Raw genomic sequence first — 16,454 nt, 5'->3', positions numbered from 1 at the left:
AAATATCTCACACAGGGAATCTTTTGCTCAATGATTGAACTAAAGTACCCCATGAAGTATGAGAAACAATTAGAAATTAAGTTTCAAAGGATTTGTTCGCTAGTCCTACATCTATACAATGCTTATTTTTTCCATTAAAATAAAAAAGAAAATTGGACTAGATGAACCAACATGGACTCCAATTAAATACACCTGTACCATCCCACTAATTAAGCTTATAAGTACATAAGAGCTATAAATAGAACTAATACTGCGAGGCCAATCAACTTGGAAATTAAACACTCTTAATCATATCTTGCCCCTAAAATATTCTTATCCAAAATGGGTGTTGAGAATGGAAATTTCTCCGTAAATGTGACCAATGAAGAGGTGGTGGCAGCAGTAGTACCAATGCAAGAATATTGGCTCCCACTTTCTAACCTTGACCTACTTCTACCTCCACTTGATGTAGGAGTCTTCTTTTGCTACAAAAATCCCATGCTCAAATCCACAACCTTAGGGAATAGTGGCACCAACAAAATGACCTTTGGATCTATGGTGAGGTCTCTTAAAAATGCCTTGGCACAAACTCTAGTCTCTTATTATGTATTTGCAGGTGAAGTTGTGCCTAATAATATGGGTGAACCCGAGGTGCTTTGTAATAATCGTGGAGTTGATTTTGTTGAAGCTGAGGCAGATGTGGAGCTAAAGTGCCTCAACTTTTACAACCCAGATGACACCATTGAAGGAAAGTTTGTTACTAAGAAGAAGAATGGTGTGCTTGCTGTCCAGGTACTATATGTAGGTAGTACTATGTGTTAACAATAATTACTAACAGGCCATAATGACACTATATTCATTACAAACATCAAAATATGCATGTGATCTATATATAGTAAGGCGACCTATTATTTTATGGGTCCATCATAAAATAATAGATAATGATTTTTTTTATTCACAAGAATCAAAGATATATTATAAATTTATAATAATTTATATATTTTATTCAATCAATATTTAAGTTAAACTTTTTTTATATAGATAGAAATCCTTTGTGTACAAATATGATAAATATATATTCATAAAAAAAATATAACATTTCATTAAAAATATTAAATTTCTTTACCACAAATACATACAAATAATAAAATATCACATACGAATAAACAATTATTTATTTTTGTAGAAGTTGAAATTTTGTTAGTTTTAATGCTTAAAAGGTTAAACTTTAGGAATTAAAGGAGTTTTAGATAAGCTAGCAAGATGGAGTTTTCGCTTAAAGAAATTGAATTTTGTTTCCCTCTCATATTATAATTGACTGAATTTTTTATCCCTAGCTTTCGGCCATGGACCTAGGTGGTTGCACCACAAAACAACCACAGGGCCAACCCTAATAAGAAAGAAAATCCTAATTAATGTGAAAACCAATTTTTTTTTATCAATAGTTATTTGAACTCCTAAAATATCACTAAATTGATACCTACCTATCATTCCTTTTTTGTTATTTTTATTTTTTTTCTCACATCACATTATCCATCATATCAATTATATATATATATAGAGCTACTCTTAGATGTTCAAATATCTTTTTTCACTGTCTAAGTCATATGAACCGTGTTTATTGTCACAACTTATTTTATGTTATATTTTTATAATTAAATATATTTTATGTCTTTGTAGTATACTCATTTTATGGTTTTAGTCCCTGTAACATTTTATGTTATGATTTTAGTCCTTCACACTATTTATTGATGATATATCAATAATGTATTTGAGAATAGATTTGATATTTCTTAAATAATAGATGCTAAAATAAATATTAATATAAGAGGAATCAATATCAAAAGTTTCCTGGAGATATAATATTGGTTGAATTATTAAGAAGGAAATCCTGGAGATATAATATTGGTTGAATTATTAAGAAGGAAAATGAGAAAAAAAATCATGAATTTAATTCTTTTTATTGACAAAAAAACTAATAATTAGTATTTATCGTTCAAAAAAATATATCAAAATTTTCCAATTTTATAAGGACTAAAAAAATTATATGGACTAAAAGCATTAAATAAATATATTATGAGAACTAAAAATATATTTAATTCTATAACTTTTTAGTTAATATTTACCTTTTAAATAAGCATTGGTCCAAATTGCATTTCATTTAAGCGAAATGCTTTGTGGACACTTCAATCTTATTTCCAACTAGAGAAAGATGTAGAAATAGGAAGTGTTTCCTTAATGCAGATCGACACTTCTCGATAAAAAAAAATATTTAATAACTAATATAACTGGAAATATTATCTATATTTCTTAATTTTTTAAAAATCAATTAATCCTTTCTTATAAAAAGAAGCTGAGGGATAGTATGAGAAGGAAAATGTTTCGATTTTTTTTTACAATAACAAGAATCCAATTTTAATTATCCATGTTCAAATTCTTCACTCTGATATAGAGTGTTGTATTTAATTTGGAGCATGTTTGGAACACTATATGTATTTGGAGTAGTTTGGAACACAATTAATGTTAATGTTTGATGAATCATAAATCCTATGAAACTCGTTACTTTTACTGAGAATGATTTATTTTAAAAAAAATATATGGTTAATTATTATCTTATGTAAAATTCTATTGGATGAATAACAATTAAATACCGGAAACTAAATTAGTATCTGCCTTAACGGAGACATGCATGCATGATTTCTTAAGAAAAAGAAAAAAAGCATTGTAGTTTTTTGGTTGGTGACAGTTGTAGCATTAATCCTGCAGGTAACGGAAACTGATCATATGTAATATTTCACAATTTTTCTTCTTTTTAACACTTCACTCGTCATAAAAAAAAATAAAAAAATCCATCAATTTGTCCCCACGTATTGGGTGTGAAGTTAATTATTAGATATTGAATCTTTGTCTGTGACCACAATGTCAAATCTATCCACAACCAGAAACCTAGCTAATAATTAACTAGCAAACTAATTGAATATGACATGATACCTAATTATATGCATCATCCCGTAAGTTATTTGACCCAAAAATTCAACTTAAACATTTATTGCGGTGACAATTTGTTTCCAAAAAGAGCACGTGATTCTTTAGTTTAATTTTTTTTTATAAAATTTGTTTTAAATCACTAAATATAGTTATAATAATTCAAATTAATCTTAGTTATATTGAAATATATGTTACAATGTGTGAAATTGATTCTAGGTGTAAATTAAACAGGCTGGTCTATTGGATCATGCATAGTATAGTTAAAGAGTATTTTATATCAATAATATGTTTTTTTTACAGAATTAATAATATATTAAATTTATAAACAATATATATCTATATATACTACATTTCAATATTCAATTTTTAATAAAGCTACATTTGAAAGCTTAATTATAAACAACTTATCCAAGTGCCCGTCACTTTAAAAGGTTATTTTTTCTTTTTAACCTTGATCATTCAAATATTAGAGATATATACGCACACACACCCAGGTATGGGTCATACGATTAAACATGGATATATAGAGAACAGAATCACTTTAGTTTCTAGGATTTTTCTTTTAATCTTAACCATTCAAATCACATAGAGTATTAAGTATGACTATATTATTTATAAGATTTAAATTTGAAATAATATTTATTCTTTTTATAAAATTTAATTTATAATATTATTTATATTAATTTATTTTAGATTAAAAATATCCCATTAAAAAAAATAAGAGAGAAAAATATCAATAACAAGAATAATTTTGAAAGAAGTTACAATTTAAGATAAATTTATTACTATTAATTAAATTAATCAATTTTTTTAATCTTAATAAATTAAATAATTATATCTTATATAGGAAGATATCAACTAAGAACAATTCTCAATTTAAGATTGTAAGAATGTAGGAAAATTTAAATCTAGGTGATATAACTATATGTGAATAATCAAAATTAAAATTTGTTTAACTATTTGACTACTTTAAAAAGTCATATGCCTTTTACTTTTAATGTTGAACCTTCCTCTTGTGTTTGGATATGCATGTTAATAAGTATTTACACAATTTTAAAACATTTGAATTTATTATTATATTAGCACTTTATAAAATGTCTCATTTTAAAAATTAAAAAATATGAATCAATAAAAATTTAAAAAGTAAATAAATAAAAAATTCACACAATTATATTTTTTTATGAATATAATTAGAAGGTATTAGCACTGTAAATATTTTTTTGGTTGTTATTAATTTAATTATAAATTATTATGTACGGTAAATTCATTAATTTTTGTAATAACTAAAAAACTATGTATATGATGATTTTTAATTGATTAATGAAAATGAGTTAAACTTATTTTTTATTCTTCTCAAACATTGCTACATCAAATAATTGAATCCATATTCAAATTCAAAATTTAACCTTTTACGTATTTTATCAAATAAAAAGTTAGAAATGATGCATTTTAATTCAAATAATTTTATTTTCATATATTTTCTCAACTTTAAAAGTCCTATTTCTTTTATCCATTTTCATTAGATAAATATAATTCACATTATTACATAAGGAACTCCTATTTTATTTTTCCTTTTTTAAGATACATTATCTAATAATAATTTTATTTTATCTCACATATTTTCTTATTTATATATTTAAACTTTACTTAAATTTAAAATACATGTAGTAAAATGTATAAGAAAATTGGCCAAGATATTATTCAAATATCAAGGACATAATTAGGAGATAGAATGACTTAATTTGCAGCCAACAGCAATGGTCATAACAATCAAACCAATGTTGTTGTTGTTGCATTACATGATGAAGTACTATTTCATTGATATGGCCATAATTGAATGTTCCCTTTGTAGGCAACTTCACTCAAGTGTGGTGGAATAATTGTGGCATGCACATTTGACCATCGCGTAGCAGATGCTTATTCCACAAACATGTTCCTTGTTTCATGGGCCGATATGGCCCAGCCCACCAAGCCCAACAACACCCTCGTCGTCACTGTCGCCCCAACCGCTTCTCGCCACCCATGTTTCCGCCGCTCCCTCCTTAGTCCTCGGCGTCCAGGTTCCATTCACCCTTCCCTACACCACATGTACACCCCCATCTCCGAGCTTCCTCCTCCTCCATCCATCGCCTCCGCCGCTCTCCTCAGCCGCATATACTACGTCACGGCGGAGCAGCTCCACCTCATGCAAGTCTTCGCCGCCACACGCACAAAGCTCGAGTGTTTCTCCGCATTCTTGTGGAAGATGGTTGCACGTGCGGCTTCGAAAGAGAAAAATGGTAAAAGGGTTGTGGCCAAAATGGGCATTGTGGTTGATGGAAGGAAAAGGCTTGGCAATGGTGACAAAGAGAGTGAAGCAATGATGGAGAGTTATTTTGGGAATGTGCTTTCCATACCCTTTGGCGGGAAACCGGTGGAGGAGTTGGTAGAGGAGCCGCTAGGGTTTTTGGCGGAAGCCGTTCACGAGTTTTTGGCGGCCGCCACAACTGAGGAGCACTTCTTAGGGCTAATTGATTGGGTGGAGGCTCACCGGCCGGTTCCTGGTATAACTAAAATTTATTGTAACAACGCCGACGATGGACCGGCCTTTGTGGTGTCCTCCGGACAAAGATTTCCGGAGGACAAAGTGGATTTTGGGTGGGGGAAGGTTGTGTTTGCCTCATACCATTTTCCTTGGGGTGGTGAAACTGGTTATGTTATGCCAATGCCAAGTCCTTTGAGAAATGGTGATTGGATTCACTACTACAAAAAGCCTTTTTTAAGACACGCACTTTACGTCGGTTGTATAAGGAACCGCTTTAATAAGTGGTGCGGTGGCATTTTTGAAATTATTGGCTTGCAAATGGCATTTTAGGACGCACATTCTAAGGCGGTTATTGAAAACCGCCTTAGAATGTTATGTTTCTTATAATTTACGCCGGTTTTTAGTAAAAACCCGTCGTAATTTTCAAAATAAAAAAAACAAAACCGCAACCTCGTCGTCCTCTGCTACGAACTCCTTTCTTTGTTCTGCTTGTCCTTTCTTTGAACCCTAGCACCGGTTTTTCAAAACCCGTCGCAAGAGAAAAACGCGGTGGTAATTCATTGAACTTGAAAAGAAGAAATCACTTCAAGCCCCTCAGCTTGTCCTTTCTTTGAATCCGAAATCACTTCAGCTCTTCCATCATCCTCCTCTTCTCATTCTCCAAGCCCCTCAGCTTCCTCCCCAAACACTGCAAGAGAAATCTAGAGGCAACAAATCTTCTTGATGGAGCTTTAGAGGTGACAGATCTGTTCATAGATCTCTCTGGTGTTCCTGCTCGTGTTTGTTGCCATAATTGGAACAAGCACGGCCTCGAAGACGACAATCTCGTAGGGCTTTTACCAGAATAGAAGTCTCTGGTGTTTCTGCTCATGTTTGTTGGCATCGTCTGAACGCGCCACCACAAACCGTGCACCGCTCGTCGTGCACTGGTGGCCTCCGCGAGGGGTTGAAGTCTTGAACCCTAAGTAGGGAAAACTGTTGATTCTTACAGAGAGTCGTAGATACACCTGCGAAGAAGGTTCTTTTATTTATCACTTTATCTTCCCTCTCTTTGTGTTTTAGATTTTGACGAGGAAACTGATCTGTTTGTTGTTGATTCTTGTAGAGGCGAAGTAAATTTAGGAAGGTCTTGGAAATTCGAGGTACAGAGGCATGGAATTTTGTAAAGTGACTTTTAAAATTTTGAATTCCTAATTTGGCTTATTTTTTTTTGTGATTTAACAAATTCCTTGATATTATCCTTTGTTAATATACTCCAAGTCCAATGTGTCCTTTCAAAATCAATGTGGCCGCAACATCAAGGTTTTTGGGTTTATCATGACCACAACACAATCACAGTTATGGCCTCATCAGATGCGGTTGTCTGCAATTTCCCATTTTCCCGCAATCCTGATGAAACCACAATTTGAAACCTTAATTATATTATATTGATTAGACTTATTTTCAGTAGTCATGAGTTTTTTAAAAAATGCTTGCACTAGCCATAGATTTCCACTAACATTCTCTTCAAGTTTCTGCAGCTGTTTTCTTCCTTCTCTGTGCATCCCCCCTCAATACAAAAAATAAAATCTATTTATCCCAAATTTTGTTTGTTGACTTTGCTGGGCATCCTTTTGCTCATGAATTTAATAGGGCCACACTGGCTGTGTCAATGCGGTGGCTTGGAATTCCAAAGGTTCGTTACTGATATCTGGATCAGATGATCAACGGGTATGGCACATATTTTATGTCATTTGTAGTTCTGTAGTCTCATACACTAGAATGGGAGATTCTTTTTTGGAAATATATGAGAAATGAACTTTGACATATTTTAGGGTCCATGAAACTATTGAATATGTTTTTTCATATAGAATGTTCCATTATAAAATTCCCCTGTCTTCTTGATGGGCTAAAATGAAGTTTCTTTGTCCATGATTAAATGAGAGACTTTGACATCTCTGCCACTTATTGTGCTTGCTTCTAGTTCTCACACAGTTGTGATTTATTTTCAAACCAAGTAGAGAGAATGATCAAGAAGCATCAAACTACAGAGAATAATTCTTTTGTTTGTCTTACGTCTTGTTTTGCCTGATATAATTTATAATTATTGAGTCATGACTAGTTTGAAAAGTTCAGTTCTAACTCTCAAAAGGTAGCAAACAGACTGATAGAGTCATGGAGCAAATGATTCCAGCCTCTCTGTTTTTGGTTTATACTAACCCTCTTAGACTGCTTTAGCAGCAGAAGGCATTGAATTGTTTTTCTGAAATTTTGCTTGATATTGTCTTACCTAATTTGGCTTATTTTTTTTTTTTGTGATTTAACAAATTCCTTGATATTATCCTTTGTTAATATACTCCAAGTCCAATGTGTCCTTTCAAAATCAAAGATTAGTCTTGTACGTTATATCCAATGTCATGATGGCGTCAATATCCAATCCATGATGACTTTGTAGCCAACATCATAATGAAGCTCCCACATAAAAAAGCCACTAAATATCAACTAGGAAGAACCAGACCGTAGAACAAGTCTGTAGTTGGATAATGTACAGAAGAAGAACTGTTAATATTCTTTGAAAGCTCTAGACATGGTTATATATATATATATATATATATATATATATATATATATATATATATATATATATATATATATATATATATATATATATATATATATATATATATATATATATATAGATCTCTATATATATATTCATATTGGGAGTAATTCAAAGTGTCATAACTTTTATCGGATGTCATAATTTGAATGCTTCTCCACTATAAACTCTTTTAGTGGGGGTTTAGTGTATCACATGCTCTACATCAGTGTACTGACAAATTATAAGGTACTACTAGTTGATAATTTTCATGACATCAGCCAATTTCACATCACATTATTGGAGGAACTTTCCAATTCTTAGAATGTCTTAGATCACATATATTATATAGCTAAGAAATTATTTACTTTTTCTGGTTAATGCCTGGAGCTGGGAGCATGCATGTATCAGAAGTTGGAGTTAGGTTCAGAAAAAAAGTTAGACTCTAATAATTCCACAAAAATAAGAATAGCCCGAAGATCTCTATAGTACATTGCTTTCTATTTTTTAGCCTCTTTTTTATTTTATTTTATTACTTTCTATGGCGTGGTTTTGCCTTTTTGTTTGGCCTAGTGGTAATGTCTCTGTCACTATTTTATACAAATTCCACTCAAAAGATTGAATAGGCCTGGCATTTTCTTATTAGTGTACAACATTAAGTGATTTTCAAAGTTCCCCACTAAAATGAGATCCCTTCAGTAAATTATGCATTCTTCATCTTGATTGATTCCACCTCGAATCCAGAAAATGAACTTTGTCAATCATGATACCTTTAGTAACAACATATATATTTAGGGTTCTATAGCCAAAGAAAAAGAAAACATTTGGCCCTCATTTCTCTCTGCACCAGATTTTTGTCCCTGTTTGAAGTTCTTTTAACAGAAAATAAATTAATATTTGTGCATTTGCTGATATGCATAGAAAGGCCAGAACTTGATACAAGATGCATGGAGTTAGCAATATGTTTTAGAAAAATGAAATATAAAGATAAGAATATATATATATATATATATATATATATATATATATATATATATATATTAAAAAATTAATATATTTATGCCAAAAAATAATATATTGAATTTAATTAGTAAGTGAATTATTTATAGTAATTAATATTTATGTAAAATATAAATTAAAAACAAAAGAGAGTATTTCTGGGGTAGTGTAAAAAAACACAATGAAATAACACCCTAACATCTCTTTTAAAAAGATTAGTTCTTATAACATCCTTTTAAATCAAACAATATTTTTTCTTAAATAATGAGGAGATCATCAAATAAAATTAAATATACTTTTATAGTTAATGCTATTAATTTTATTTTCTCTTTTTCGGCTAGTCAAGGCCACCCATTGTGTACATATATTAATTATGGATTTAACAAAGAATTAAGCCGATACATAAATATTTTATAAAAAGAATTATTATAAATATTAATATATATTTATAATTATGGATTTTTTTACATAATAACCGTCTTTGAATGTCGACCAGACGTAACATTCAAAGACGGTTATTATGTTATAACTGTCTTTGAATGTTGAACCAGACACTGCATTCAAAGACGGTTATTACATAATAACCGTCTTTGAAAATTTTTCACTTTCAAAGACGGTTATTATAATAACCGTCATAAAAAGTAATTGCGTTTCAACGACGTTATATACAACGACGGTTTACAACCGTCGTTAAAAGCACTTATTAACCGTCGTAAAAAGCCATTTTTCTAGTTGTGATTGTGTACATGCACCTTGCCAAGAAACAGTTGGAGATCATAGAATCTGAGGCTGCTCATGTCTTTAAGCCCTTAACTTGGGACTACCTTAACCAGTATAATTGATATATATGGTGTTGAGTGTGTTGTTATTTGTTAATATGTACTAGTGATATAACCAGTATAATTGATATATATGGTGTTGAGTGTGTTGTTATTTGTTAATGTGTACTAGTGATATGTGTTTGTTGAAATGTTCATTTAGTTGTTGTAACAAAATTATATGTTACGTGGTTGGTCAAGTTTGTAGAGTGTAAACACGGTTGATTTGGAAGGGTTTGCTTTTAGCTAATGATGTGATTAGTGTGTTGGTGAATGTATTAGAAATTAAAGTGAACCTAGGCAAAATGATAATTAATTTCCTTAATTGGATATGCTGAAAACGCGCGTAGAAGCTATAATTGATATGGTGCAGTACATGTTGATGACTTGAAAGTTGAACTAATCCTCTAAATAACGACTTATAGTATTTGGAAGAAATAGGCCAATTATACACTTTACGTCAAATTCTCTTAGAAGTAAAATCTAAGAGATCGAGTTTTTATTTTTTTTTATATTTTTAATTTGGATCAAAATATACCAATTTCATGAACAATGGCATAACAGTGAGAGTTTCTTTCATACACTCTTCCTCGATCAGCTTGACAACAATCTTTGAGTATATCTCTATATATACGCTATGTTTTGTAATAAATTTTCAATTGATGCCACATGAAGACCAATGAGAAGGCCAAATAATTCAGCCATTAAAGTATGGCATACACCAGTCTTCTTAAAGAAACAGTTAACACATATAACAATTTCCCTTATGTAACCGAAGGAGAGGAAGATTTAAATGATGCTAAAAATAAGCTATACGTACACATAACAGTTTTGTATCTGATAACTCTAAATTAAAGTTATTTTTGTCTTAAAGTAGGAGGTCTAGATGCATCCATTAATTAATTTATTGAAAGTTGTCGTTTTGACACATGCCTTATTGTAATTTTTAAATTTATAATTGACAACTCTAATAAAGTTGTTTTTTGCGTAAGGTAGGAGACCCAACAAATGCATCATCCGTTAATTTATTGAAAGTTATTGATTTGTAATTTTGAAATTTATAGTATATAATTATAGATGAAGATCACCATTTATTTTGAATTCTTAAAATAAAAAATTAAATTACATCTTTCTTACAATAACAAAATTAATGATTATCAGTCATGAGTCATGTCAATAGGATATATAGGATGGGAATTATCAACTGTAATTTTATACGTAGAATTTATATAAGATATGCATGTTACAATGTTACTTGCGGATAATTTTTACCCCTTTTCACAATCATGCTTTTTTTTATTTATGAAAATATACTTACGTGATTTCATTCATGATAAGAGCAGAAATACATAAAAGAATATAAGTATAGACTTGAGAGCTAGCATTTAATTTATAATTAATGTCCTTACTAACGAATGAACAATAAAATTTAATTTGTTTATTTATCTCTTTATAAAACTCACTGCGGAGTTGAGAAAAAAAGGAAAATAACAATTGACATTTTTATTCGAAATAAAATTGAGAATTCTACAGTCATGTTTTTAATTAAGTAAAGAGCTAAAATATTTGTATTGAAGCATGGATTCTTATGTATAAATGGGGATACAGAAAATAGAAAAGAAACCCTCTTACCACATATGGGTGGTTTTATGTAAATAGTGCAAATAAAAACACACACAAAGACAGATGATTTAACCTCAACCAAAAAAATTATATAAAAAAAGCCAACTCACAAAATGGCTAGTGTGGCCACTCCTTGATCCCAAGTAGTCTACAAACTTATTCACCACAAATTTAGGGAAGAAATTTAAAAGATATAAACTTTTAGGATTCGAAAAGTGCACGAAAGCGTCTTTATTGGACAAGAAGAAGAGTAAAACTTGAAATTGTGACACATACACACATTCATGTCATGGTCAGCTTCATGACACGACATAGTTAGAAAACCTGGCCAACTAGTCTAAATTCAATGCCTCAAATGCTTGGAAGAAGCACGAAAACGTAGAGGAAATTAAGCATGCACCTGAAGAGCGTTATGAAAACCTTTATTTAGTAGACAAATTTTATGTCTTATATCATCGATTGATGTTTCATATGATGTATTAATATATTGATTTAAAAACAAATTGTTGCGAAAAAAAATATTGTAAACTATAGATATAGATAAATGAAATATCTTTTATTTAAATCAAATCAATTGAATCTCTCGTTCGAGGTCATATGATATAACTAATCAATTAAAATATTCTAACAATTTCTCTTTACCATATATTTTCCATTACACTAGATAAATATCATAATCTGATTCGTAAACTAATCAATGTCTTGCTGATGAAATGCACGCAAGACTCAGAATTTATTGTTAAGGAGTGTGAAGGTTGGAATACTTTTATTTTAAAATACATCATTTTAATATATTTAAAAAAAAAGATTAGAATCATGATACACTTTTTTATTACTATATTTAAGTATTTTTTTGAATATTTAGTATAAAATATAATATTAATATAAATTTAATATGAAAATAGTTTAAAATTCAAGTTTTATTTTTTCTAAATTTATTATATTTTTACAATCTTATATATTGTCTTTTAAAATATAATATATAATATTAAATTTTATTTTCACATAAATTAGAATAAATATACTTATATAAACTTTATTTTTATTTTATATATTATATTTTTATAATTTTATGTATTTTTATCATACTATTTAAAACTTATTTTATAAATTAAATATATAATATAATTTTTATCTTTAATGTATATTTTTTATGTAAATTATAATTTTATAAAATGAATTTTTAATATTTATATATGTCATTTAATGATAGTATTTTTCTATATGAATATATTCTTGTTATATATTATAATAATATTTGTTATTTATATTTAAATTTATTGAATCATGTACGAATTTTTTTAAAAATTAAACTATATAGTACAGATACATAATTAAATAAAATGATAATATTTTCTTTTTTAAAATATGTATGTATGCAATTTATTAAAATTATTTTTTATCTATATTATAATAGATAACATGAATATTTTAATATAAATAAAAAACATTGATATTAAATCACAAACATTATTTTAAAAAATAAATATAACATATATAAAATAAAAATAAAACTTATATAAATACATATTTTAATTTATGTGAAAATATAATTTATCTTATATATTATATTTTAAAAGATAATATATAAGATTATAAAAATATAATAAATTAAAAAAATTAACAATTTTTACATAAAATTTATATTAATATTATATTTTATAATTAAGCCCTTTTTTTCAAAAAAAAATTGTTGAACACGAACAAGACTGAATCATAAAACTTACCTGTTAGTTGGTTCGATCATATATTCACCCGACCACGTAACATTAGTTCTTACTAGTTTGCTTGCATAATTGATATTCCTACACGTGACTTGGACCAATCAAATCACTAGTTCTCGGTTCAATGAATTCCTTCAAGCTGAATTTTAAAACTATGGTGTGTCCTAACATGACCAACTATAATCACAACTATTCTTGGATTCAAGGTTTCAGGTTATTAGCATAATATTATAATTAATTAAATCAATAGATTAATTATGTTATAAGATAATTAATATCGTTATATATAATATTAAAATTTTTAATATATATTTAATGCGTATGTACATTTATATAATAAATTTTGTGATAATTAATTTTGATATAATAATTAATATGCTTAGATATATGAATTTTTATGAAATCTATGATTTGTATTTAAAATTTATATACGTAAAAAATTAATTATTAGATTAAAATTTATTGTTATAAAATTTATTATCTAAATTTATATGCATATTAAATATATATTAAAAAATTTAGTATTACATATAACAACATTAATTATTTTATAATATAATTAACATATTAGTTCATTTGATTAAAACGCAAAAATTATGAATTTAATTTGTGTTTGAATAATTAATTTTAAATTAATTTATAAAATATATATATTTTTTAAAATCATTTCGACGGATTGAGTAATTCATAAGTGTCATCCATAGGAGGATGATGATGTTTGCTTAATCCGTATCAATTTTAGGAAAAAGCAAAAAGGGAATTGCAATAGTAATGAGTATTATGTGACTTTACTCTTTTTTTCTTTCTTTTCCAAAGTTTACACGACGACGTATTTGAATTCATGAACTTGAGGCCAGAAGCATACTCAAACCTCACAAGCAATGCTCAAAGGAACAAATTAACATGAGATGGACAAATAAAGAGAATAATACAAAGAATATTAATAATTTGTAGAAGAGGGAATATTAGTTAGTGTATCTGAAAACTTAAGTTGACAATCCCATATGTAGTGTTCATAAGCTTGCTCCGTTAGTAAAATAAAATAAGTATAAATAAAATGTTATTGAATTCATTTAATTGCAAATATAATAATTTATAATATTTAAAATAGTAATAACGAATTATAAAAAGAAAAAAATATTAAGAAAAATTACACTTAAATGTTCTATCTGAAAAATAAAACAATGTAATTATGTTTACAACAAAGACTATAATTTTTTTAAAAAAATAGAAAATAATATATTATTATCATAAAAAAATAATATAAAATATAAAGAAAATATTTTTCAAAGATGGCACTTAAATATTAATATATTCACAATATAATTAGAATCTAAAATAAAATAAAAAAATATAATACATTAGACGTATTATATATATTTTTTAAGTTAGGGGGGTCATCCCCCAAGACCATAAGTAGGTGCATCCCTATATATATTATCCATTTCCTCTCACATGGTCATGATTAAATCTGAGATTACTGATTACTTAAAAAAAGTTACATGATCTGTGTATTTTAGTCTTATTTATTTATGATAAAAAAAGAATATTGTTCAATATCTATTCCTCGTTACTCTCGTTCTCACGTGAAAAGTCTTCCTATTAGATACCCAAAATTAAGAATTAAGATACTTATCTAGCATAGCCATTCCCATCAAATTTTGTGGGCAATTTACATATGTGCCTCTACTTATTAAGTGAATCATTGCCGTATATTAACATGGATGAATTCATACCAAATTAAAGGAAAAATTTGGGTTAGTTTGGACTGTCAGTTTGGCTTGTATTTTAAAGTTACAATCCCAATTATATTGATTCTAGTATTGGGTTTGAGCACTTAGAACTCTATCTGACTCAAAATAACTCGAACCCTTATCATTTTAAATATTTTTTATTTTTTGTTATACGATTTTGTAAGACAATGCAATAACTTTCTTTCATTCTATTATGATTTCTTTTATCTCATTTTTCTCTATGTTTTTATTATTTTTATTATTAAACCTAATTGTCCAACCTTAATATTGTCACCTTGGTTCATTTTAGGTTGTTATTTATTCATTTTGAAAAATCTAAACCAATTTAAATTGATTAATATTGATCAGTTTGAATTTAAATATCTTATAAACTCGATCTAACTCCAACCCCCTTACACAGCCACACCGAATATTTATAATAATGTTAATACATGCCGAGTCAAATAATTATTTTTCATCTCATTTCATGCATGGTGTTTTAAAAAATATATATGAATGATAATACTTAGTTTAATTACATGAGTCCCCGCATTTAAACAAAGTTGGCGTATAAAAAGGAATTAACCTACGTGTATTAGTACGAGGCACATGTCCCTACTTCATTTTAAAAAATAATAATTAATACTAATAGTTTTAGGTTTTTATTTGAGTGTCTTTGTCAACTTTACATCGATTATCCTAACTCTTATCATATTATATATATATATATATATATATATCATTATATTGGTATAAATTAATTTTCATTAAAGATTTCGAATGTACACTAGAAAAATATTTCTTTTTTATATAATATGATTTATTTTATACCTAAAAATTAATTAAAATTCAAATTCTGAATTACTTAATTAAGAAATATAAATATTTTTAATCTTTTTTAACAACCGTTCTTGCTATATTTTATTTGGAGTAAGAGAAAATATATTTCTCATTAGCCAAAATCTAAGTCATCACTCTACACCAAGGTGTGGTCAGTGGTGGGTGGGATTTGACTCTGGTTTCATATGGTTAGTTTCAGTTATTGAAAGTCCAGAGGACTAACTATTAATCCTAATCATATGCACATGTTCGATGCTGTCTCTCTTTTTTCATAATAATCTTTATAGATCTAAGATATCTCTCATCGATGCAAATCTGCTTATTGATTGCATCTCTGTCTTTTCTTTCTAAGTAATAAAAAATTCATGCACATTGGACTGGAGCTTCTCTTATATTATAACAAAAATCCACTGTTGTTTCCTAAAAGATTACCAAAATAATAAGCAAATAATTTTAGGCTAGTGGTTAAGGAGGCATGCTATGATTGTTTTCTATCTTCACAACATTGGGTCAGTACTTCAAGTTCAAGCTAACATCAATCATGATTTAGGGATATTTGGAAGAGCTATTCTGAAATTTATTTGTGTTTTGTCTTATCGTACAAGTACTTAAAATGAAAATTAAAACTATTTATGATTTTCTTATAAA

At 28.1% G+C, this 16,454-nt stretch overlaps 1 protein-coding gene and 1 long non-coding RNA gene across 3 annotated transcripts; both read left to right on the top strand.

Moving 5' to 3' along the window:
• The first annotated feature begins 258 nt into the window (after positions 1 to 258).
• LOC100776080 (coniferyl alcohol acyltransferase) lies at positions 259 to 10,112 on the top strand. Of its 2 annotated transcripts, XM_026129769.2 has the most exons (3): positions 259 to 771; positions 4,820 to 5,705; positions 9,810 to 10,112. In XM_026129769.2, exons 1-3 carry the CDS (start codon positions 322 to 324, stop codon positions 9,908 to 9,910), a joined length of 1,437 nt encoding a protein of 478 aa, XP_025985554.1. In that variant the 5' UTR covers positions 259 to 321; the 3' UTR covers positions 9,911 to 10,112. The 2 variants fall into 2 exon arrangements, with proteins under 2 accessions (XP_025985554.1, XP_025985553.1); XM_026129768.2 differs by lacking the exon at positions 9,810 to 10,112 and having other exon boundaries at positions 4,820 to 5,868.
• Positions 6,302 to 7,836, top strand: LOC121172732 (uncharacterized). The gene is made up of 3 exons (XR_005886234.1): positions 6,302 to 6,509; positions 6,597 to 6,633; positions 7,124 to 7,836. It is a non-coding gene; the product is annotated as an uncharacterized lncRNA (long non-coding RNA).
• Positions 10,113 to 16,454: the final 6,342 nt, after the last annotated feature.

The sequence above is a fragment of the Glycine max genome, chromosome 8, assembly GCF_000004515.6.
Source record: "Glycine max cultivar Williams 82 chromosome 8, Glycine_max_v4.0, whole genome shotgun sequence".
Classification (NCBI taxonomy): Eukaryota; Viridiplantae; Streptophyta; class Magnoliopsida; order Fabales; family Fabaceae; genus Glycine; species Glycine max.
This window is presented reverse-complemented; position numbering and strand designations above follow the sequence as displayed.

What these genes read in the sequence shown, in the direction of transcription:
- LOC100776080 (XM_026129768.2), top strand. Translation starts at nt 322, where the DNA reads ATGGGTGTTGAGAATGGAAATTTCTCCGTAAATGTGACCAATGAAGAG. An exon ending in ATGGTGTGCTTGCTGTCCAG is followed by an intron (nt 772 to 4,819) that starts GTACTATATGTA and finishes TTCCCTTTGTAG; the next exon opens with GCAACTTCACTCAAGTGTGG.